The sequence below is a fragment of the Rattus rattus genome, chromosome 1 (assembly GCF_011064425.1).
Source record: "Rattus rattus isolate New Zealand chromosome 1, Rrattus_CSIRO_v1, whole genome shotgun sequence".
Classification (NCBI taxonomy): Eukaryota; Metazoa; Chordata; class Mammalia; order Rodentia; family Muridae; genus Rattus; species Rattus rattus.
This window is the reverse complement of record NC_046154.1, coordinates 483,339-508,282: the sequence shown is the minus strand read 5'-3', so window position 1 is coordinate 508,282 and position 24,944 is coordinate 483,339. Positions and strand designations below refer to the sequence as shown.

The 24,944-nt window shown below is 45.6% G+C and overlaps 1 protein-coding gene across 4 annotated transcripts in view; it reads left to right on the top strand.

The window, feature by feature from the left end:
• The window catches only part of Tdrd7 (tudor domain containing 7), a 64,108-nt gene that overhangs the window by 30,376 nt on the left and 8,788 nt on the right, over positions 1-24,944 (top strand). For all 4 annotated transcript variants that reach the window (XM_032891166.1, XM_032891157.1, XM_032891175.1 and 1 more), the window contains 7 exons: positions 9,068-9,651; positions 12,016-12,202; positions 14,770-14,881; positions 17,436-17,638; positions 18,644-18,778; positions 20,217-20,303; positions 22,425-22,559. In XM_032891166.1, the coding sequence (XP_032747057.1) occupies positions 9,068-9,651; positions 12,016-12,202; positions 14,770-14,881; positions 17,436-17,638; positions 18,644-18,778; positions 20,217-20,303; positions 22,425-22,559 (1,443 nt within the window). The remainder of the gene's footprint in view (positions 1-9,067; positions 9,652-12,015; positions 12,203-14,769; positions 14,882-17,435; positions 17,639-18,643; positions 18,779-20,216; positions 20,304-22,424; positions 22,560-24,944) is intronic.

The following is a 24,944-nucleotide window of genomic DNA, read 5'->3' as shown; positions in this document are numbered from 1 at the left end:
TGGGTTTCAGCTCAGATTGGCTGCATACCACCCCTTGATTTTAAAACTCCACTGGCAGTTGCAAGCGTTAAAGGTTTAGTGGCCTGGGAGCTTTTTATGGTCATGATACAAAGATAGCTTGCTGCTAGGTTTGGATAAAGAGTTCTTTAGAGCATAAACTTAAAGAATAAAGAGTGTGTTGCCTTTTCGTTGCTTTATACTTACATTATAATTACTAGCATTTGTTTAGCTCAATTTCTTACTTCTAGAGAAATTTTCATCTTTGCTGCTCTGGATGGCTCTAGAGCCCCAGAGTACTTTACTGGCAAGAATATCTGTCCTGCCAATGTTAGAGTGTTACCTAAAATGGATGGTTTCCTCTTACATTTTAGGTACTGAAGCAACCAACTTTTTGTTACATTTTTAGTGCTTCGATCATCTGCACCTCATGATCATTTTGGGCCCAGTCAGGAATGTTGAGTGTGAAGCAGAACCAGAGTTCATCCCTTACCAGTGTCCCTCTTGGCCTTGGGTAGGATCATCTAGACTGAGTGGGACTGTCATCAGTGCGAGATGCTGGCGGAAGGCAGTGTGCCTAGGATACCACAAACTGCTAGTTATTTGGGTGTCTGTTAAAAGTTTCTATACCTATTTTCTAACTTCCGACTAGTCTTAATTGTTACTCCTTGGTCGTTTCTCCCTGGTTTTAAACAATTGCACCATGGCTATGTCCCTTTCTTCCCTTTGTTCCCACCTCCATGAAGAGTAGAAACACAGATAGCATGCCTGGGGCTATGTTACCATAACTAACATCAGACGGACTGAAAGGTAGTACAGAAAGTCTGGCATTAGAAAATGGGTCTTTGTTCTGTGACCTATCACAACTGAAGAAGAAATCTAAGTGTGTTGTATTTCTTTTTAAAAAAAAGTCTCCAACTGTATAGACTATTCTATATGAAAACAATTAAAAATCAAGTCATAAAAATCCAAATATCCTATAGTCCTACCACCCAGAGGCATGTGCTTCTAGGGCTTTCCATATGCCTCTCAGAGGGCAGCTTCAGCGTCAGAGACCAAATATCAGCTCTGAAGTTTTACCTTGATGGCGCTTCAGCCAGGGTGTGCAGTAAGCCATGTCACAGTGCTGGGTGACACCTCGAGGTCTTATCTGTAGATAGGTTATTGCCATCCTTTTGTAGCCCAGGTTGACTTTGAGCTCACGGTAGTCGTCCTGCCTTAGCCCCTTGAGTGCTAGGATTACAGCTGTAACTCTGACACTGGCCTGCATGACATTTAACCTGGATCAGTCAGGCAGCAGAGGGTGTGCTAGAAAGCTGGAGAGACTGTCAAGTCACAGGTTCGTAGTTTTAGGCAGCTGTAGGGGAAATAGAAATGGTGAAGAACAGTGTCTTCTCTTTGGAGAGTTCCTGCCTAGGCCTAGGAGAAGGGCAGTAACTGCTCCTGGCTGCTGTAGAAAGGATGCCCTCTTTAACAGTTGTACTTGACTGGGAGTTAAGAAATCCTTGTGTGCCAGCCACTGACCCAGGTACTAAGGATAAAACAGAAAACAAGACAGACATGGCCTTGCCCTTGTGGGACTTCCTGTTCAGTAAAGAAAATCATTTCTGAATAAAGGCTGCTAGGCCTCCCACTGTGCTGAGGGCCTTGCAGGTAGGGGTAAACAGGGCTCCATTGGGGCAGTAAGTGAAGAAACAACCAGAGCCAGTAGCTATTAAATGGGAAGCTAACACTGCATGATAAAGACAAGAGGAGCAGCTCATGCCAGAGTCAGAGACAAGAGACATTGCATATTTAGGAAATTTAAGGAGAAACGGCTCAAAAGGAATCTAAAGAATGGAACAGAAGGCAACTAGTTTCATAGTCATCACTAAGTGGAAGTGGTGTGTCCCTGCTCTGAGGTCCCCAGGATCCTGGCCTCTGACTGACTTGCAGGTCTTGCAGCAGACACTGTTGAATAGCAGATTGGACTGAAGCATGTCTGTCTCAGGGTCCTGCCCAACGCAGTTTGGAGAGCTGAGAGCTGCCAGAGAAGTGTTCCATGTTTGTGGCATGGTAGGCCTCTGTTATAGAAAGTGATGCGTTATGAATGGCAGCATGACATTGATGTAAGTGAGACGTCCCCCTGAGGAGTTGTCATCCCTAGGGACACTAATTAGTAATAGCTTCCACAAAGATGATTTGGGTTGCATGCACTCCTGTTGGGTATCATTTTGTAACCCATTGAAGTCACTGAGTTTTAAGTTAACACTGCAGATGGGGCTTGGGGATTTAGCTCAGTGGTAGAGCGCTTGCCTAGCAGGCGCAAGGCCCTGGGTTCGGTCCCCAGCTCCTAAAAAAAGAAAAGGAAAAAAAAAAAAAAAAGTTAACACTGCAGTTCCCAGACCCATTCCTACAATATGCACAACACCAGTAGAGCCCATCCGGAAAAGCTGCAGTTCCCTCGTGCATATGCGGCACTGTGGTTTTTCATCACCAAAAGGAAATTCTAGTGAGCACGTCAGAGTCTCAGCACACAGTTGAGGAGATGACAGATGAGCTGGCACATGGTAGAATCAAGAGAAGTTGAGAGACAGTCCTGTGTCTGAGCTACCCCCAGGCCTGAAGGATGCCGACCAAATAGCTTAGATCACAATTGAGTTGGAATTCGATTTAAAGCTTCAGTACAAAACTGCTGCTCCATGGAAACAGCCCATACAGATGCTTTGGAAAGTCTCTTGATTTGATTGGATGGCTCTCCAACAGAATCTTAGAGAAAATTCTAACTCCATAGAGACAGTAGGCTTAATCTCTGAGGCCTCTGCAGCGCCTTTAGGGGTGTCACTTATTAGCTGTATAACTTCCGGCCTATACACCACCCTTCTAGAGCCTGAATTGACTCTATCGATAGCTAATCTGGCACAAGTTGTAGGGTTATCGTGAGAATGAAGTGAGAGAAGATTCATAAAGCAGCTGCTAGCAGAACGTCAGAAGCCACAGCCCAGCCTTCAGCAGACAAAGCCTTTGCTGAAGTGGGGATACCCAGTGAGTCCTACAGAGGGAGTCACTCCAGTGGAAGCAGGAGATGCTACTGAGAGGAGAAGGTTCCAGACGAAGAAGCAGTGAACCTGCAGGGAGTGCAGCTCTAATATGTGCATAGGTGCCGCCTGGGAAGATCTCTGTCCTGTCCTCACTCCTGCCACAGGTAATAAGAACAAGGGGAAACCTAGTGCACAGTGCAAGCCCCAGCTCCCAGCCAGAATCATCCCAGGAATTTCTTAGATGTAACTGGAAGACTCCATTGTCTTCCAGATGTGTGAGCCAAGATATGAAGTTTATCCTTGTTGAGGTGGTGCCAGTGTGTGTCTAGATCAGCATCAGAGAGGAGGCATCAGGTAGACAAGCAGCTGAGAGAGTCGGCAGTGAAGGAGACTCTGCATCTACGGCCACCTTCAGAGAGGTTCTCTGGGTAGATGACTTGTGAGCGGCCAGAGGTTACAGCAACAGAGAACTTCTTGCTTCACCTTTAAGCCCCTGTGGGATATGCCACAAACCATGCTTCTTAAACAGAACCCACTGGAAAGATGCTTCTCTCAGCACCCTGTTTGTGGCCGTTGTGTGGAGCACTGCTGTAGAGATGTGTGAGGTGGATGGTATGGGCTGCATGGCGCTGGGTTAGCTGCTCTGTCTCTCTGGTGAACACAGTACATCCTTCATCCCACAGCATCACATGCTTCGAATTGTACCAGTCTGTCTAACTGTGGCTCAGTGATGCCAGTGGCCCTTTCTTCATCTCTCTCAGCTCTGTCTGTCAACCAGTCTCACCTTGAGCATGGAGAGGGTGTCTGTTAAGGAACCAGTGGAGCAGTTTTCCTATGAAGTGAGCATAGTGTACAGGCCTGTAAACAGTGACAGCCATTGTCCCTGTTGGGGAAAGGTATCTGGAGCTCTTTCTTGCCCTGCTAAGGTCAGAGTTCAAGTTTTTAGCATAGATTTCTTTTGCTAGTGTTGATTCATTTTTGAGTCTGTAACTATAAATGTTTGGAGGGCTAGAATATAGACTTATAGGTGAATAAAGGCATTTATTATACCATTTTGAATTTCAACAGAACAATAACCATGTAAAATAAGATTTAAAACATTATTTAAAACCTCAACATAAAATTACTACTCCATGGAAAAAGAGCTGTGCTCATATAGATACTTTGAGAAGTCTCAATTTAGTTGGATGTTCCTGGATTCTTGTAGAACCCTAAAGAAAATTCTAATTCCATAGAAACAGTAAACATAACCTCAGGGGCCTCTGCTGTGCTCTTGGCAGGTGAGCCGTCAGAGACTAAGTTCACAGGCAAAACTAGAACAAAAGAAGACCTCTCCTGACTAAGGAGAAAACAGTACAAAGGATGAGCCCTCATCTGTATGAACACAGAGCTGTCCAAAGAAGTTGATGTTTTGTCTTTGGACCTGTACCTACCAAATCTGATGTCTCCTGGAAGCTTACAGAAACCTGGCGAGGTGTGAGATTCCACATGAGGCAGAATCAATCCAAGTCAAGCTGAGTAGAGGAAACTTGTGAGCATAGCAAACTTAAGGCATATTTGACATAGAATCTTCTGATGGTCACTGTAGAAGGTGGGTTATCTCCGTGGTATACAGTCCTGATGGCTTACATCACTGGTCTCTCCTGTAGGAGGTGGAGGTTAGGCCATGACTGGGCCTGCCACTAGACTGATGATTTGCAGGGTGGATATTGAGAGTCAAAGCTACAAAACAAAAAGATGGTGAAAGCATAGTTAGGATGCTGAGTCTGTACCCACACTGTGCAGGGGATGCTGAGTCTGTACCCACACTGTGCATGGGCAGTGGCGGGCGTGGGGGTGCTGATCCTGTCCCAGTTGTGTACATGAATCAGGTGGGCTAGAGGAACTGGAAGATATAAAGTCCTCTCCTGAAGTTGTTTCCTGACTGTCACATGCAGGAAATATAAGAGCCTTGCTTTTTAGTTGAGAACTGAGGCAGGAGCCCATGTATAAATCTTAAACCCTGTGAGGTGGGCCAGAGCACAGAAAAGAGCAGAAGTCAAACACCCAGTTTGAGCATGGTTTCTTAGCTTTGAGGAGACCTGGAGTATAGCAGGAGAGAGAGAACTAGAGATGTCATGATTTGTGGGAGCCAGCAGCCACGGGAGAGTTTTGGGAAAAGTGAGTTTCTATCCATAAGAAAATTTTTAAAAATGAGCTAAAAATTATATTTGTTTTAATTTTTTAGGTCTAAATGATTCCTTCCATGTATATTTCCCTTTGAATTAAGAAACCCTTAAGCCAGTGGTCCTCAACATGTAGGTTTCTACCCCTTTGGGGTAGAACAACCCTTTCACAGGGGCTATAACACCATCAGAGAAATACAGGTGTTTACACTATGATTTATAACAGTAGAAAAATTACAGTTATGAATAAGCAACACAATTATTTTTATGGTTGGGGGTCACCACAACATGAGGAACTGTATTAAAGGTTTATAGCATTAGGAAGGTTGAGAACCAAACCATTCTCCAAAGGTTAGTTAATGAAATATTTGGTCCAAGCCTGTTTTCCATGTCACTAAACTTACTAGGGAATAAATTTGCCTGGAATTTTGAATGCTGAATTAACTGCAGCCAGGCTAGGGTCTGTTCCTAAAGTTAGGTGAGTGTGTAATCTTAGTCAGCAGGTAGGACTGACAAATTAGGCCTTCAACCTCCGCATTGAAGTAAGGAAGCAGTCTACAGGCATAGCCCTGACACACCCAGTGCTATCTAAAAGAGCACTCTGCAGTTTCACTGCAGTTTACAGTCGGAGAGGTCATGGAGAGAGCAGATTGCCTTAGACAAAAGCATAGCGCTGCTGAGGGAAGCCGTCTTGTCTTCTCGTTTAGGGCTTTACCTGACTCTTGCTTAGACTTTGGGGAAATTCTTGCTGTTTGCAGGCAAAGTGTGGCTTAGATGCTGTAGCCAGATGTGTAAACACACTACTTCTGGATGACTTTAACAGTATTCTGGAATTAGCTGATCATAAAGGTGCATAATCTCATCACCTGAGAAAGGAGAGCTAGGATCAGGAGTTCTAGATCATCAGTCAGATGTATAATAAGTCTGAGGCCAGCCTGGGCTACATAAAGTCTTGTCTGAAGAGCAGAGATTAGTGAATAAAGATTAGAAAAAAATAAGACTGTGCTTCTACCTTAGGCGAGCTTCTACTAAGTGGATAAGTTGCCCATAACTTCTGTCAAAAGCAGTGCTTCCTGCCCAAAAGAGTTGACTGCATTGGCTGTATGCAGAAGCTATGAAAGAGCTTTGCAGGAGTTAGTGTGATCATGGCTTCTCCTCATACTAACAAGGGTGGAAATGAAGGCTTGGCTCTGGGGTGGGTGGGACAAATAAACACTGAAGTGCCCTATATTTTCAGGTAACTTCCTCGGTAAGAAAGGTAGTATAAAGCTGAAAAACGCTTCCTATTAGGGGTTAAATGGGGACACATGCAGTTGTGGCCCGAAGCTAATGGCCTTTTCTCTGCTGAACTAAGCCTCCAGCATGCTCTTGAGAAGGGGTGGAGAAAGGCTAGTAGGTGAAGGCTGGAGAGAGTTTGAAGGCGGATCCTGCAGCCTCATCTAGCTTTGGATGTGGAAGGCTGCAGTGTCTCAGTGTGCACTGGAGTCATACACACAGGAACCACTCACAGCATTAGTTTTTATTTTTCCTTTTTTCTGGGAAATATATTTTCCAGCCGTGCTTGGACTCCTGGCCTAAATCCTGAGGCCTTATCCAGGGTGCTGAAGGACAGCAGTGACTGGCCAGGCGTGGCATAGTCCTTTCTTCAGAGGCTGAGGCAGGAAGATGGCTAATGCAAGGCCAGCTTGGGCCACATAGCAAGAATCTACCAGAGTAGAGAGGGACTAGAAGTGTTGCTCAGAGATAGAATACTTGCTCTGAATCATTTGCTAGCACTGAGAGAAACTTTAAAAACATAGAAGTTTGGATTTAAGAAGCTAATGAGCCATGGCGAGAAGGAACTCCCCAGCTAAGTAGCCGGTACACATGGCTTGTAGGTGACCTCAGGCTTTTCAAAGTCTGCAGTGTTTCCTGAGTCCTTGAAGCTTAGGACACAGCAGTGGGAGAACAAAGAAGACAACCGAGGCTTTACACTCAGATCCCTGTCCCCCACTTCTTAAGTGTCATGAAGAATATGTAACCAGACCAAAAGGATTCCTGGGTTTAGGTTTTTTGCTTGTTTTGGTTTTTGAGATAAGATCTCCTATAGCTGTAGCTGGGCTGTCCTTATAAATGTGTGTAGCTGAAAGAAACTTTGAATTCTTGATCTTTCCACTCCGCCTCCAAAGAGTCGTGATTAGGAATTTATGCTACAATGCCCAGCGCCAAATGAAATCTTTAATGTCATATTGTCCTTGTCTTTCGACTTATTAGAAGTCTTCCCTTGTACATAAGCACCTATGTCTGTCTTCCTAAGTCCTGTGTGAAAAGTGAGGAAAATTAAGTAATGTTCTTTATTAGTGAGCTGACCAGTCAGCAAATGCATTCTGGTTGTGCTTGTGATTCAAACCCTTTAAGAGACAGAGGATCAGAGGGCCAGGCATGTGTGGTGGCACACACACCTTTAACCCCAGCACTAGAAAGACAGAGGCAGGCAGATCTCTGTGAGTTTGAGGCCAGCCTGGTCTAGATAGTTCCAGTACAGCTGGAGAGACCCTGTCTCAAAAGAGAGGGTTGGGGGGGCTGGAGAGATGGCTCAGAGGTTAAGAGCACCCGACTGCTCTTCCAGAGGTCCTGAGTTCAATTCCCAGCAACCACATGGTGGCTCACAACCATCTGTAAAGAGATCCGATGCCCTCTTCTGGTGTGTCTGAAGACAGCTACAGTGTACTTATCTATAATAAATGAATAAATAAATCTTTAAAAAAAAAAGAGAGAGGGTTGGGGAGATCAGGAGTTCAAAGCCAGTTTGAGCTAAATAATGAGTTTAAGGCCTGCCTAGGCTGTGGGCAGCCTTGCCTAAAAACAAGCATCAAATAGCAGCAAAACAGGAAGCAGTAGGTTGTCTTTGGTAGTTACTGTAAACTTACCATCCGAGCAGATTCTCCTAAGAATTACAATTGTAGCTGAGGAATAGCCAAGCGGGACTAATAGAAGGGATTGTTTCAGAAGGCAGATCCCGAAATCTGAACTCAGCCTAAGGGTGAAGAATCTGGTTTTGTGAAAAGCTAAATAGTGGAAGTGCAGGCTTTGGGAGTTCAGAAATGTCACAGAGCTGCATGACTGTCACCTGGCCTGGCCTGACTTACAGAGCTAAGCAGTCTCGGGTACCTAAGCCAGGGAGGCTTGATGCACACCTGCTCCCATAGGATGTTCACATGTGAAGTGGCTCTTCCGATTGGTCATCCATTTAAACTGTGAAAATCTCTTAGCTCATAAGTCTAAGCTGCATAGGGCAGGAGGCTGACTGTGCAAATCCTCGTCTGTCTGTAGAAGGGCTGAGCACTGCAGGACAGCCATGTCACCCCACCCACCCCCAGCTCATTAAGATGGCAGTGTGTTCAGTTATGTGTCTGCTGTGGTGGTGGCTCACGCTGCCTTGTTTCTGGGGCATCTTGTCTAAAGACTGCCGCATTGAAAGCTGTGAGTTTCTCAGGATGCTGTAGGAAGGAAGTAGTGTCCTCACTGTGCTTAAATACTCCTCTGTTCCTCCCCGGGATGTATGTATTCCTGACATGGCTTCATCTCACCCTGGCTCCAGTGTATTTCGCAAACTTTGCTCTGGATTTTGCAGAGAGATGTTGACAGGACAGAGCCTCGTGATTCCCTGGGTGGTTTGAGTCTTAACTGTCTTGAGTGAAACGAATGCCTTTTCTTCCCTGATTGTCTCTGAACTCCTGCTCATGTCACCTGTCAGGTGATGCATCTTTGTAGTTAAGAATAACATGTATACTTTTTCGCACTATGAAATTGAAAATGGTCCTCTAAAGTATAAAAATAATTTGTGTTTTTAGGTTTTTCTTATCCACTGAAACGTCTGTCATTGGCTCTCTTTAAAAATTTCAGGTGGAAAAACCTTGTGGTGGTGGTCAAGATTTACTTCTTTATCCTGCCAAGAGAGAGCAGCCCTTGAGAAGTGACCAGGACCCCGAGAAGGAGCGCCCACCTCCACCACCTGCTCCCAGGCAGGAGGTGCCATCAAAGGGGAGCCCAGCAGTGATGCCGGATGTCAAAGAGAAAGTGGCCGAGCTGCTGGGGAAATACTCAAGCGGCCTTTGGGCAAGTGCACTCCCTAAAGCATTTGAGGACATGTACAAAGTCAAGTTCCCTGAGGATGCCTTAAAAAATCTTGCCTCACTCTCTGATGTGTGCACCATAAACTACATTTCTGGAAATACCCAGAAGGCAATTCTCTATGCGAAACTCCCATTGCCCACAGACAAGATCTTAAAGGATGAAGCGCAGGCACAAGGAGATTTTGACATCAAGTCGATGATTGAACAAGAGTATTTGCAGATAGAAAAAAACATGGCTGAGAGTGCTGATGACTTTGTGGAGGACATAACTGTGCCGCCTCTGGTAATTCCTACCGAGGCTTCACCGTCTGTGTTGGTGGTTGAGCTGAGCAACACAAATGATGTGGTTATCAGGCAAGTTGGCATTTCTAGTTAAGCTGTGCAGTGTTGTCACGTGACCATTCCTAGCACGGATGCTGTGGAGGGAAGGAAGGACACCGTCTTCAGGAGTCATAGTGAAGTGCAATAGTGTGCTAATATTTGTTAAGTGCCCACTGTATTCTTAGGAGAAAAGATGGCTAATAGTTTTAAATGGGAATGATGGTATGAACTCGGTAAAAACTGTGTCCTAAGCATCATGACAGCTATGTCAAAACATTCCATTTCTAATCAACCTGGAAACAGCCTGGCCCCTTCAGGCCAGGCGATGCCACCACATCTAGGACTGTGGCAGCCCTGAAATTGTCAGCCCTGAAATGTCAGAGTAGCTAACTTCATCATACACCTCAGATTAGCCAGTGGACCTAGAGCTGCCCTGCTGCCCTGAGCCGCTAGATGCCATTCTGAGCAATGAGTAACTGTCATGTAAGTGCCTAATGACAGCCTGAATTGAAAACATCAGTCCAGCTTTTCTAAACTTCTCTTAGATATTTAGAAAAACCATGAAGCACCTAGGGAGTGTAGAAAGATGGCAATTTGCTGCTTCCTGCAGTGGGACCCGGTATCACTGAAGCACTGAAGCACTGGATCACTGTCCAGTGTGGAGAGGGGGGAAACACTGAAGCAAAAAGCACCCATGCCCCTTCACCCCAAATGGCCTTCTGGTTTGCGCTGCCCAAGACATAGAGCTGAGCTAGAAAAGGCTAGAGAATGTCCAAATTAGATCCTTCCAGAAGAAAGAGTTTGGCAGCATTAAAGCAAGTGGGCCAGCAACATTGAAGGGACAGTGATGCCTGCCTAGTCTCCTGCTCTGCCACCAAGAAGGATCTTTAGAGGGACTTTGACTTACATGGAGTTTTAGATGCAGGTGAAGCTTTGTCACATACTGAGGTTGATCTGTGCAAATTCTCTGTCCCTTTGCTCGGGTAATTTGGAGACCGTGTGTGAGCCTATATTGGGTACTGCCCACTCTCACCCAGCCAAAGCACCAGCCCTTGTCCTCACCTGTGAGTGTAGCCATCCTTCTCCACTGGCTGCTGCTGCTGAGAGCAGAGGCAGCTCCCGGAATCCTCTCCATTCACTCAGTTGTCACCTAAATTCAAGCCCCCAAGTCCCATGCCTCAAAGACCGGAGCCCATTGGAGGACTGATTCCAGCCTCTCCTGAGCACTTGCAGCATTCAGCAATCATGGGCCTTGTCAGAATCTGTAACCCACTCAGGGATGGAAACTACACACACATCTTAAAATAGCTAGTTTCAAAAGACTCATTCTTTGCACTGTGTGTAAAACGTCTTTGTGGCTTCCCCCTCTTTCTAGGTACAGGTAGGCTGGTTGGGCCATCTGCTGTCCTGTAGATAGTTACCAAGACCATATGGATTAGTTTCTCAGTTTCCTCAAATCACCAGAGGCCCTGGGTAAAAACTGGAGAAATACAAGGAACAGAGCTCTTCTGCCCCCTCACCTCCTTGGCCAGGTGATTTGGGAACTCTTGCAGCTGCACGCTTCATCCTGGAGCAGAAGTGCTCTTACTTCATGAGCCAGACTTGGCTTTCCAGACCTAACACCCTGGAACGAGGCCTGTACGGAAGGGAAGAAGACAGCCTACTCATGGCAGATGAGAAATGTGTTTGGAGAGGCACACTGGATCAAAGGACTGTACATCAACAGTAGAAAAGGCTGGGGGATGCTTGGAAATAACACTTCACAGGGTGTACACCTTAGAGGCACTCAGCTACATCTAAAACATGTCACTTCTAGAGTATTAGTTCAACATTTTGTTGTAATTTGTTCAAATTTGTTAAATAAGTTTTGGGGGGCATTTCACTGCTGTGTTTGTCTTGCAGGCTGGAGTTGGAGCCAGGGCCTGGCAAAGGCTAGGGAACTGTTCTGCTGCACACACCCCCAAGTCCTAGGCCTCACTCCGTTGTTCTTGGTAGTTCTCTGCTTTTCAAATCTTAAGGATTCTAAGATGCGGCCTCGACAGGGTAAAACCACCTGCCAGATCTCAGCAGCCTCATTCAGACTCTGAAGGGCTCACATGACCTCTGTGGTGTCCCCACATCCCTTCTATCTTGTGTCCTGGGGTCTCTTGCAGCCTGCTTCTTCCTGGGGCCTCCAATGCCTACTTCTACACTGCTGTTCTCAGGGCTGTCTGTCACACATTGCCACGTTGGGCAGTGGGCATCTTCCCGTGCTGAGAATGATGCTCGCTGAGCACGGTTCCTTCCCCTGCTGGGGTGAGCAGCTGTGAGACTGGAACCAAGACTGCAGGGAAGCAGGAGCACCAGTGAGCCCTGTGGTTCACTTACTCTGAGCTGTCGCTCCTCTCACCAATCCAGGTATGTAGGCAAAGACTACTCAGCTGCCCAGGAGCTCATGGAAGATGAGATGAAGGAGTATTACAGTAAGAACCCCAGAGTCACACCAATCCAGACCGTGCACGTGGGGCAGCTGCTGGCAGTCAATGCAGAGGAGGATGCCTGGTTACGAGCACAGATCATCTCCACGGACGAGAACAAGATAAAGGCAAGCTCAGTTTTGTTAGCATGAGCTAGACATGTTACCAGTTTTCAGGTGTGATCCCGTCCTGGTGATCAGCCTCTGCCCCTTCGCATCAGGACTCTGCCTACAGGCTCAGTTCACTAAGAGTTATGCCCTTTCGAGTCCTAAAGCTCCCCAGACAGGGAGAAAAGTCGCTGATCCATGATGGGCTTGTGGCCACCTGGATATGCCACTTCTTTCCTTGTTGGAAGCAAGCATGCTGAGTGACAATCCTGCCTATCTTCCAGGCAGAGGAGTTGCTGTTTTTTGACATGGAGGGCATGAAGCAAAGGAGCATAGGCTGATCACTAGGATGGGTGTGGCCAGACATCCTGAAGGCCTGCAGATGGGGCAGGACCCAAGAGGAGTTGGGGTAATCGTAGAGTGGCCCAGCCCCGGTTAAGACAGTGAAAGGAAGAACGACAGCTCTCTACTGAGGCTGCTTCCTCAAGGAAAGCCTGTTTGAAGCTGCTCAAGTCTTCTTGCTCTCCTATGACATCCCGGGCAGCCAGGAGGAGTGTGCAGGCACTCCGATGGCACTGAGACCTATGGTCACTTGGTGGTGCCAGAGAACCTGAAGTGGAAGCACTGAATGCCTGCTTACTGGTAGTTATCTCAACATGAAGTGCTTGTTCTGCTCTCTTAGAGCAAAAAACATATCCAAGGACGCGTGGTTTGTGAATTGTGATTGCCGTATATGTTATCATCTGGGCCTGGTGCTGCAGCTCTGTAATCCGGCTCCTTGGGAGGCAGAGGCAGGGGGAGCAGTTTCAAGGCCAGCTTGGGCAAGAGGGTGGGACACAGGATGTAGCTTAGTGGTAAAGAACTTGTTTGCCATACATTAGGCCTTACGTTCAATCTCCAGTACCACAAAACAAATAAAATTCCACCACTACCATAGAAGTAGAAGCAGTGATCAAGTCAGTAAAGAAGCCGGCTGCAGACATAAAGCCTGTGAAGACTTTGGAGTGGTGCTGCCGTAGCCTCCTGCTAAGTATGGCCTCACCTCTGGAGTCTGGATCTCACATGCTGCATCCCGTCATCAGCATGTCTGCCATGGTCCAGGAAGAGCAAGTCCAAGTTGCAGGTGTAGGTTGCTGTTAATGAAATTGAAAAGTTTGCCTAAATCTTGAGGCCTTGAGAGGGGAAGGAATGAACACTGGCGTGGCTAGCCTTTGGACTGCCAGCAATCTGGTCTGGGTCCAGGCAGCAGCAGAATCAGTGTTGTTTCCTAAGAGTGAGTCTGCCGCAGCAGCCAGGCACTCTCCACGGGGTCGGGGGAGTTGGAGGGCTGTCTGCCTATCTTCTCACTCTGCAGTGGAGGAATTTACTTTTATTTCCTGCTGGGCCCTGTGCCTCATTTTCTTCAAAAGACACTGTGGCCGCCTAAGTTGACTGGTGTTTCCGCCAGCTCTGCCGCGTTTGTTATTTGGTTTGCTCTTTAGGTTTCCAATAGTCTCAGAGTCTTAGTGATTCCAGACCTAGGCTAATGAAACAATGTTTCTAGTCACCAAGGAAAAAGCTTTCACAGCTTGGGAGGCAGAGGCAGGCAGCTCAGAGCCACAGTGAGGCCTTGTCTTAAAGAGAGCTGGGGGACTGTAAAGTATGCTGAAAAGAGGCAACTCAGAAGGAAGGACTTACTCAGGATGCAGTTTTAACTGCAAGAGAGTTCAGGCTGGAACTAAGCGCAGTCAGTCCAGTCTGCAGCCAGAGCAGGGAGAAATGAGTGCACCCATGCTTGGTGCTCCGTTAGCTGCCTCTACTTCTAATACAGCCCGGGGTCCAAAACCAGGGCACGCTGCTCCCCACTGGGAGCCTAGGTCTTCCTTTATCAGTCAGGCAGTTAAGATAGTCCTCCACAGACATGCAGGCTATAGCATCTACCCTGCGCTAAACTCACCAAGATACTTCCCAGATCATTCTGGGTTATGTCCAGGTGACCCGACTAACCAGCGCAGTGAAGAGTGTACCAGTCAGCTCTACTCAGCTCTGCCAAGATGAATGAAGATATAATCTAGCTTTGTGAACTGATTCTTTGTTGTCCAGAATGATGTCACTGTTGTCCCCGACCTAAGCATCTCATCCCCTAGTACCACAGTGGCCGAGAGAACAGGCTGTCACAGGTGCTGTTTTGAATCTAACATCTTGCCAGTATCACAGGACTGATGGGCGCTGTGGAAACAGCTACTGCTCCTCAGACAGGGTAGACTCCTAGCAGGAAGGACTGGTGGTACAGCATTGGACAAAGACAGGCAGCGGCCAGACAGTACCACTGGGGACCTTGGTGAGGCCTCAGAGCCTGCTCTCCCTTGGTTTTCTTATGCTGGTTGACTAAGGGGTAAGGTAGCAGACAAGGGCCTAGAATATGAGATCCTGAGGCCCAGCCTATTGTCATTTTCTGGGGTGCATCGGGGAGCCTTTCCTTTGGCTGTGGGTGAGAGCCGAGGTGCCACTTGATGATTATGGAATAAAATGAGTCCAGTTGAATGTATTAAAGTTTTAAACTAAGGATAAGGACTTTTGAATGGTAAAGGTTTTGCTTTACCCCTTAGGTGTGCTATGTTGACTATGGCTTTTGTGAAAACATTGAGAAGAGTAAAGCATACCGACTGAACCCACGGTTCTGCTCTCTGTCCTTTCAAGCTACAAAGTGCAAGCTAGCAGGTAAGGGGACTTCTTAGAAAACCCAGTGTACTCCTCAGCCCTTTAATTTGGACACGCTCTTGGTGTCTCAAGTGTACACACTTGCTTTTCCTCTGCCCTTCTGGGTTGGTTTGTTTGGTTGGTTTTTTTCCTATATGTTTTGTTTTAGGTGAAGTCTCATGTAGGCCATGCTGGCCTTAAACTTAAGTTCCTCCTAACTCACTTCCTCAGTGCTGACATTATAGGTGTGGGCTGCCACACCCAGCTCATAATGTGTTTTTCATGAAAGGTTCAGTGAATGAGTTCATATGGTATTCTGTATAAGATGTAGTAATGTTTATTGTGACATTTATTATGTAGAATGCAGCTCATTGTATTTTATTATAAAAAGTTTATCCATTTGAATGGCTGGTGTTCATTTTGTCTTGTGTAGTAAGAGCCTATATGACCCCATAGCATAGGAGTTAACTTTGCTGGGTCCTGTTGCTTCGGGGCTAGGGCCCTTGGCCCTCCCCATAGAAATGGACTGTGCAGATACACTCTGCACCTAAACGAGCTGCCCTATGGGTTGTGCTGGTTCTTGGGCCTTTCCTCTACAGAAGCATAGGAGTCTGCCCCTGTGCGAGACAGTGGGGAGAAGCTATGGAAGGCACAGCGAGATTAATAAAAATAGGCTTGCACATAATTCTAAAAGGTATCATACTTCTGCTTCTAAATTTTATGTCTCTTTTATGTGTACACACACACACACACACGGTGTATGTATGCCCCATGAATACATGTGCCTGTGGAGCCAGAGGCATCAGATACTCTGTAGCTGGAGTTTCAGGTGGTTGTGAACCTTCTAACTAACGTGGGTGCTGGGAAGCAAACTCAGGACCCCTGGGAGGGTGGAGAGCGTTGGTAAGCACGAAGCCATCTCTCCAGCCCTGAGACCATTTCATGAAAATAATCCCTCTGTGGAAGTTCCCCTTAAGCTGAGTATGGCAACTCATACCTGAGATGCCATCATTTCAGAGTATAAGATGACAAATTGGAGGCCAGCCTGGGCTACATAGTCAGTTCCAGGTCAGTGTGGGCTTATAGAGTAAAGAGTAAGACCCTGCCTGAATGGATGAAGGGATGAGAGAGAGAGAGAGAGAGAGAGAGAGAGAGAGAGAGAGAGAGAGAGAGAGAGATTTTGAGTGATTAGTGTCCCCATCAGCAAAGAAGATTTTTTCTTTTATTTGATATTTTTTATTGGATATTTTCTTTATTTACATTTCAAATGTTATCCCCTTTCCTGGTTTCCTACTCTGGAAACCCCCATCCCATCCCCCCACCCCCTGCCTCCATGAGGGTGCTCCCCCATCCACCTACCAACTCCCTCCCACCTCTCTGCCCTGATATTCCCCTACACTGGGAAATGAGCCTTCACAGGACCAAGGGCTTCTCCTCTCACTGATGCCCAACAAGGCCATCCTCTGCTGTGTATGTGGCTAGATCCATGGGTCACTCCATGTGTACTCTTTGGTTGGTGGTTTAGTCCCTGGGAGCTCTGGGATTTCTGGTTAGTTGATATTGTTGTTCTTCCTATGGGGTTGTAAACCATGTCAGTTACCTCAGTCCTTTCTCTAACTCCTCCACTGGGGTGAAGGGCCTGGCTCTGAAATAAGCCAACAAGCTCTTAAGAGCCAGTCACAGATTGTGGCTTGGTTTGAAGGGTGCACAGGTGCAGAACAGGAGTCTGGATGCTGAGGTGAAGGTATGAGCAGAGGCCCAGCACTACAGGTCTTGAGAATGGGCAGGGCAGGATCAGCCTTGTAGCTTACACTCAAGGAGAAAAGTAAACAGAGGCGCTGAAGTCCCATACAGAAATGGTGTCTTATTTTAATTAGGTTAGTTTAGTAGATGAACCTAAGAGTTGCCATAAATGTAATATATTGAATTTCAGTTGTCAAAGAACTTGAAGTGATTGGTAGCACTGCTCCTGATGCCTTGGCCACTGAAACATCATCTCTTTTGATAACTCTGTCTCTGGTGTCCTCATGGTAGAGATGAATAAGGAAGAAGAGGCAGAGGAAAGGGAGTGTTTGATTTTCAGTTACATATAATAATCTTATAAGAAAAAAAGTTGTATGCATTTAATTGAAAACAGAAAACCAGCATACAGAAGGTATTACAAGTACATGATTTGCAAGAACAGGTTCTTGCTCATGTTAGTGTCTTGTTTTACATATGGATTTGCATATATCTCAAAGGTTGCTCCTTCTGTAGCAAAGCTCTGATTGGTCATCAGTCTCAGTATTCTAGAGTACCTTCTCTGATATGTCTTATATATTTGGTTGTGTGCCTACCCTTTAATGGCTGAGCTATCTCTCTAGCTCTCTAATGTGTCTCTTAAAGAGGTTCACATCATGCCTTTTATCTATAGATCTGTAAGGTAAAAAAGATTTCAAAACAAAACTTCCATTAAAAGTGTTGTAATCCTGAGGTAGATTTATTATTTCAGGGCGTGGTCAAAACAGACAGTGAAATCATGCATCCATGCTGCTTCTATGACTAAGTAGAAATGAAAGCAGTTGCTGTTTTTCAGGGCTGGAGATTCTGAATGATGATCCCAACCTCGTGAAGGTGGTGGAGTCATTAACGTGCGGGAAGATCTTTGCTGTGGAGATACTGGACAAGTCAGATATCCCACTGGTGGTGCTGTATGACACTTCAGGAGAGGATGACATCAACATCAATGCCACCTGCCTGAAGGCCATATGTGACAGATCTCTAGAAGTTCATCTCCAGGTACCACTGTGGTTGCTGTTCAGTGTGAAAGAGTGTGTGCATGTGTGTGTGTGTGTGTGTGTGTGTGTGTGTGTGTGTGTGTGTGTGTGTGTGTGTGTGTGTGTTGGTTGGTGGCTATGCAAACACTACGGCCAGTAGGTTATCTATCTAGGGAGACAAGAAAGAAATTTGGTTCAACACAATTAAGTAGCTGGTATTGGTTCAAACTTAGAGATTTTGATATGGGGTAGTTTATTTTTAGGCATATTTAAGCACAGCACAATTTGGGAAGAAGTTTCCTGGTGATAATTAACTCAGTCTCATGGTCTCATGTGTACAACAAAGCTTAAGGCAAGATTACATTGAAACTCGTATAAGTGCTATCCTCCATAAGATGGGTTCTATAGCATAACTAAGGAAGCAGGTTCAAAGTAAAATACTCCTGACAGGGGTCTGGAGGAGGACGGCTCTGTAGATTGACTGAGATAAATGGGCTCAAGGTAAAGGACCAAGGAAGCCAGTGTGGCCATACAGATGGCTCGGGGTTGCCAAGCTATTAACCACCTCTGCTCCAAGCATTGTGGGCAGAAAGTGTTACATAGATCTCTTCCTCTGAAGAGACGCCCTGCATGCTTACTACTCCTGGTCTTCCTAGTTCTCATCTATGAGCACAGGACCTCCATCCTCCTACAAAGGTAAATCACAGGGCTAGAGACGTGGCTCCTCAGTTAAATGCTCACCTGACAAGCAGGAGGACCCGAGTCCCTCCTGTCACCCACATACTACAAAACAAAACCTCAGCTCCACAGGCATGCGTCTAGAGTCCCAAAGACAGGGCAATGCTTAGTTAAATCTTTCTAGAAACATCCTCATGCATACATGCTGAGTATTGGATTCTCAGTTGTCAGGTTGACGGTTGACAATGTTAACTGTCACAAGTGTGTAAGTGTGGCTCTTTGGGTAACTGCTTAGGTAAATGGAAGCATTTGTCCTCAAACAGTCTCCATGTGTCTTTGCTTGTTCCAGGTGGACGCCATGTACACAAATGTCAAAGTGACTAACATTTGCTCTGATGGAACACTCTACTGCCAGGTGCCATGCAAGGGTCTGAACAAACTCAATGACCTTCTGCATAAGACGGAGGACTACTTCCACTGCAAGGTGTGTTGGAGTACCGTCTCCTGAGATCAGCCTCAGCTTACAAGCAAGGGGCTCAATGTATCAGAGTAAATAATTGTTTAATAGTTAGAGGTTGATTTTTCAAAATGATGGATAGAAAACCCAGAGCTTTGGGGGAAAACTCCCACTTCTGCCTTATAAAAGGAAGGTGTAGCAGTTTCTTCCAGTGAGCTATCACAGATAGCTCAGTGTTGCCTAGAGCAGTGCTTGGCATGTAGGAAATATTCAGCAGCAACTGATGCGCCTTAAGCCCATGTGCCCAGGAGCCAGCCTGTCAGGATCACCCTCTAGCTCTCTCCTGAGGAGAGGCAGCCCATAGCTGTAGCTCCACAGTCAGTTGTATGAGCTCCGTCCCTCCTCCTTTCATCTTGAATCAGGGCATGCAGAGGTTTGAAGTCACTAATATGATTTCCTAACCTCCAATATGACATAATTATCATCCAGATTGTCATGCTGCTTGAGCCCTGACCTCTCACCCCTGGAAGGAAACCCTTCCCTTTCCCTGCCAGAAGTGTCTAGCACCTCAAGTTACTTTATAGTATTTTGGCTACTTGGCTACCCTCCTACTTAGAGTAGAGACAATTGCTTTGTTAATGTTCCTTGCTTAGTTTCATATGCAGAATGTATAGTCTAAAATATGTGTTGAATCTCTCATTCATACTATCTGGAGTGGAGACATCAAATATATAGCTTACTCCTTTTTGTTACAGGTGTGTGTGTGTATGTGTGTGTATGTGTGTGTAATGTACGTATGTAAAGTGCCATTTGCTAGGTGAGTTTGTGGTAATAGGAGACTCTCAGAGAGTCTTACTTGGTGAGAATTCGTTTGTCCTAATTACCCAGGATGCTGTGCCACCCCAGGTGGGTCCTTGTGCATAGACACTAGCAACAGTGAGCAGAACAGCAAGCCGTGGGCAGGCCCTTGCTGCAGGCTAGGCAGAAGAGGGGCAGAGAAGAACCCTGTCATTTGTTAGCATCTCACTGGCACTTATGTCGGTGTTGATAGCATGTCTTAGTTTGAACTTAAACAGTAAAGTGAAGTTAAATGTTAAAAGTGGGGAAAGAGGCCTTCATGGCTGATTCAGCCTCCTGATTTCATCCCTCTGCTCTCTGGTCTGCTCATATCCAGCAGCCTTTTCCCGTGGAACTGATAGGGTCAGAGCCCACTGAACCCCACTGACCCTGCTAACATTGTAGACATTTTAACTGTCAGTCTGTGAGCCATGTGTGTGTGTGCCAGGTGAGCGAATAAACTGGTTCTAGCAAGCCTGACAGCAGGAACACCATGGTAAGTGAACTTCCTTGTCTGCTGCAGCTGTTCCTGGGGAGGAAGGGTAAGTAGTCACACCTCCATGTTGTTCCCAGTGCTATAATAATGTTTGCTGAGAGTAAGAGCCTTTCTTGCTGTTCTGTTTCCTAGCACATGACCTCTGAGTACTTCATCTCGCTACCCTTCTGTGGGAAGATCTGCCTCTTCCATTGCAAAGGGAAATGGTTACGAGTGGAGGTAAACCAGCCTCTTGGCTTGTAGAGATCGCTGCTAAGTGCTTCATGTATACGGACAGATTTCTCAAAAGTACCATAAGCATGCCTGACTCCTCACCAGTTCCAGACAGCCAAGCTCCCATTCTCCTCTCCCTTCCTCTCCTCTGCTCTTCATGTTCTTAGTATATATGACTCCACATATCACTTCGCTATGGATTATATATAATAGAATCTCTCCTAGAATTATAGAGATGAAGTGTATTTAGAATATGTGTAGTTAAAAAATATCACTAAGGAGATGCCTCAGTCAGTAAAGTGCTTGCTACATTAAATATGTAGTGTCCAGCACCAAAGAAAGAGCCAGGCACAGCAGCAGATGCTATAAACTGAGCTCTGGGGGGGAGGGAAACTCTGGGGCAGCCTTGCTGAGCTGATAAGTTTGAATTAGTGAGCTTTGGGTTCACTGAAAGATCCTGTTTGAAAAATAAGGCAGACAGTGATTGAAGAATATTCTTAATGACCTCTGGCCTCTACATGTATATATATCTATGTATCTATGTACATAAAGTTTCATTTGCTAGGTGAGTTTGGGGAAGTAGGAGACCCCCATTGAGGCTAACTGGTGAGGATTCATTTGTCCTAATAACCTAGGATGTTGAAGAAGACTCAACAGTCAAGTTAAATGTTAAAGGACAAAGCATGTGTTCGTGTGCTCTCGTGCATGTATACGTGTGCACGTGAATGATTGCATAAACAACTTGTTTGCATTTTTATGTAAATAAGTGTTAGTGCATTCTTGGCAGAAGCTATCACGGCATCTTCTGAAGCCTGTCTTCCACCCATGTTGGGACTCGGCTCTGTTGCTGTAGTGGCTGTCTTCACTGCTGTGTGACGTGGCAGCCAACACTGCACTCCTCCAATGCGTGTTCACAGTTTTTGTTGCCGCTGTGACCCCTCCTGTGTCCAACATTCCTAAGAACGACAAGGAAAGCAGCCCTAGAAGACAAGAAACATCATTCGATTGCTTTCTCAAATGCTTTAACATACAACTGTACTTCCTCTAGTAAGACTCAGCTGTCCCTAACCAAATGAAAGCAGCAGTTGTGGAGCGGTTACTGCCTTTGACAGGACAGTTCTCAGAGGGCTGCGGTCTAGAGTGTGTCACACGCTCAGCATGATGTTATTGAGATCCTAACGCTCTGTTGTTCAGTTGATAATATTTAAATGAACAAACTTTTTAATTTAAAATGTAACTCTGAAAAGTTACCAAAGTACTATGAAGAGCCCCCACTTACCCTGTTAGCATTTGCGTAACTAGTCTCTACCCAACCAGGAAATCAGCATTAATACAGTAACTGATGTGCATTACTTGTTTCTCAGATTGTCCCACCGTGTCCTTTTCTGCCCTGTGAGCCAGGGATGCCTGACATGTGTCTCCTCTAAGCCTTCCAAATACTGCTAGTTGGCCTTCCTTTTGTCACTCTACAGTGTAAGGCCACTTTGTAAATTCTCACCTAGTTTAAATTCATATTTAAAGTTCTGCTATGTGTTTTGGACAAAAGTGCTTCTCAGTACATGTACAGATACTTAGAATGAATATATGGAATTACCACATTGCTATTAAGTTATTTAAGCGATGTCCTTGTCCTTGACACTTACACATGAATCGGTCACGTAGTTACCCACTGCTGAACTGTACTGGAACTTTATTTTATCCCTCTGACTTGTGTGTGAGCTTCGCACTTTTTCATATGGCAGAAATAATAAAAGTGACTGGGTTTTATAGTCAAACTGTAAAGTATGTTATGATTTCAAAAAATTCTATCTTGAATTATTGGTGTTCTTTGTTTTCTTACTAGGATGTAAGAAGTTTCCTGCACATTTTAATGTTTGGAAAAGCTCGTTGTCTAACTAGCAGTGTTTGGAGAATTAGAGAACTAGTGCCTGCTGCTGTCCTCACTGTGGGCAGGCTTGCTGCATAGTACTCGTTTCCCACTGTCGAGGGACTTAGAAGACAGGGCCATACTGTAGTCCAAGACTGTTTGATAAATACCGTTAAACAGGAAGACCCGATAGCTTGCTGTGGTGGAGGCGGTGTCTGTCTTCCCGCTGTGACCGTAAGACAGTGCTCTTCTCATTGCAGATCACAAATGTTCACAGCAGCCGAGCACTCGACGTTCAGTTCCTGGACTCTGGCAATTCGACATCCGTGAAAGTGTCGGAACTCAGAGAAATTCCACCGCGGTTCCTGCAGGAAATGCTTGCCATACCCCCTCAGGTACGACCGGCCTGCTGAGCACCAGTGCCAGCCATGATCATGAGCAGTGTCCATGTGTAAGGAGGCGGGAGAGTGTCACTGGTTTTCAGAAGTGATGTCGGCTGACTTACACAAGAAGTCACAGTTACAGAAAACTGTTTAGTAGACAGTGTTTTCAGGTCCTCAGAGTCATTAGACTGTCACCTACGTAGACGCTCCATTATAATAATCACAGTACTGACACTACCTAGCCAGCTTCCACACCCTTCCAGGATACTTTGTAGAAGTGTTTATTTCCAGGGTCTGCAGTTTATTGGGCCCACCATTCCTTTGGGAATGTGTGTATATGAACTCATTTTTCTATAAGATTTTCTACCATATAAGAAGGGGGAGTGATAACATTAACCATAGCCTGTCCTCTTAAGGAGCATTCGGATGACAGTGTGAACCACTGTAAAACTTTGGTGGTGGTGTTAAGAAGCACTTACTCCTTTAAAGGAAATAGAGGACATTTTACAGGAATGTATACATATATATGAATTTAATTGGTATATTCTGTTAAATATTTATGTGTAAATAATTTATACTATGTAAACAATATATAATTAATTGTATTCTGTTAAATATATATAATTGATTAATATATAAAGAATATGTGATTAATTATTGTGTTCTATTAAATGGCCATTTGTATCAGGCATGCTGGCACACTTTTCATAATCCCAGCACTAGGTGGGTAGAGGCAAAAGTCTCAGGGTTCATGGCCATCCTTGGCTCTGTAGTGAGTTTAAGGTTAGCTTGGATTCCATAAGACCTGGCCTCAAAAAATAGCACACAAAAATGGATTGCATAATGTCCCTTGACTGTATTCCAGAAGATGCCTGCCACCAACAGGACTAACATATAAAGCATGGTTTTCTGTGACTAGCGTGGCTTTTAGCATTTCCCTCCACTGCTTTTTCTGACAGAGACAATTGTAGAGAATTTAGCTCTCGGGTAAGCCTGTTTTCATAATGTTTCTTACCCTGTTGATATGCAGCCATAATACTGGAAGTGCATGGCCCTTTAAGTGCTACAGTTCTGTGACACAGCCCTGGCCTCTACATCTCCTCATGGCCATGTCTGCTTAGGGCCTGTGTCATATAAACAAGGTTCTCTGGCTGGAGAAGGGCTTCAGGCCTATTATTGCCTCTCTGAAAGTCACAACAATAGTTCCTTCTTTATGCTACAGTATTGTATATAACAGACAGTAAACAACTTTTATTTTCTGTTAACCTTGGCTGGATTCCCTATTTCATAAGTGTGATCACTACTTACTTACTAAAGGCCAGCCTGCCCAGCCTCCAGTTCCCATCTCCCCAAGAGGTCTAAGTAACAGAAGCAAGCCCATAAAGGTTGAATGGTTCAGCTCTTGATTTTAAGATAATTTAAACATGTGAATAGATTGCCAGGATTTAAAAAACAGTATTTTTCTCTCACTTAAGTGCTTATTTTAGCATTTCTTTTAATCATTTAGAAAATCTAAGTATATTAAATGTTCTCTTTGGTGGCATGGCTGCCAAGCAGTCTGTGGCCCTTCCTGCCATCAGAGCCTGTACTTACCTGTGCACCAGCCCATCCATCAGGCTGCCTGTCCCCGCGCGGCAGCCTGCCCCTGTATTGCCTCTGTCCATAGGTCCTGCAAAGTATTCTCTCCACTCTGAGTGGCCTGGTCATCATCTGCAGCTTTTGCTGAGACAGAGAGACTCAGAGCTCAGGAGGAGGGTGGGCATGACAGTGTGCTTAGAAAGCACAGAGAAGGATGTGTGAGAGCTTTCCCGCTGGTCACAAATTTCCTCCCTTAGTTCAAGACTCACATATGGCTGAAGGAATCCCAGAAGTCACTTTCCCTCTTGTGGCATTCTGCAGCAGCTTGGTAGTAAGAGAGTTGTGTGTGTGTGTGTGTGTGTGTGTGTGTGTGTGTGTGTGTGTGTGTGTGTGTGTGTGTGTGTGTGTGTTTCAGTGTGTGGCATTTGGGTACCCAAGGATTTAAGGGGTTTTGTCCTCTCTAGTTCTCGTCTCTGCCTCCTTCAGGCGGTGAGCATAAGTGTTCAGCACCCTTTGATTTCTTGGGAGGTGTTGAGTGACATAGATAAGATTCCTTTGAGGTTTGCAGTGAAGCCAGGTTGTTCTAGGTGTCCCATCTGTTCAGTTCTGCAACCTGCCACAGTCTGCTCTTTTAACTCCTTTCACCATCTATAAAATAGTGCACAGCGTATGTCAACCAGGATTATGGGGTGACAATAGTGTCTGGTCTTCCTTGGTTCTGAGAGGACTAAAAAAAAAAGTAGTGACATAAACAGATAACATATAGCAGACCCTCAGATCAGGGGCTATGACTGCTGTTATCTGTTGCAGCATCTGGCT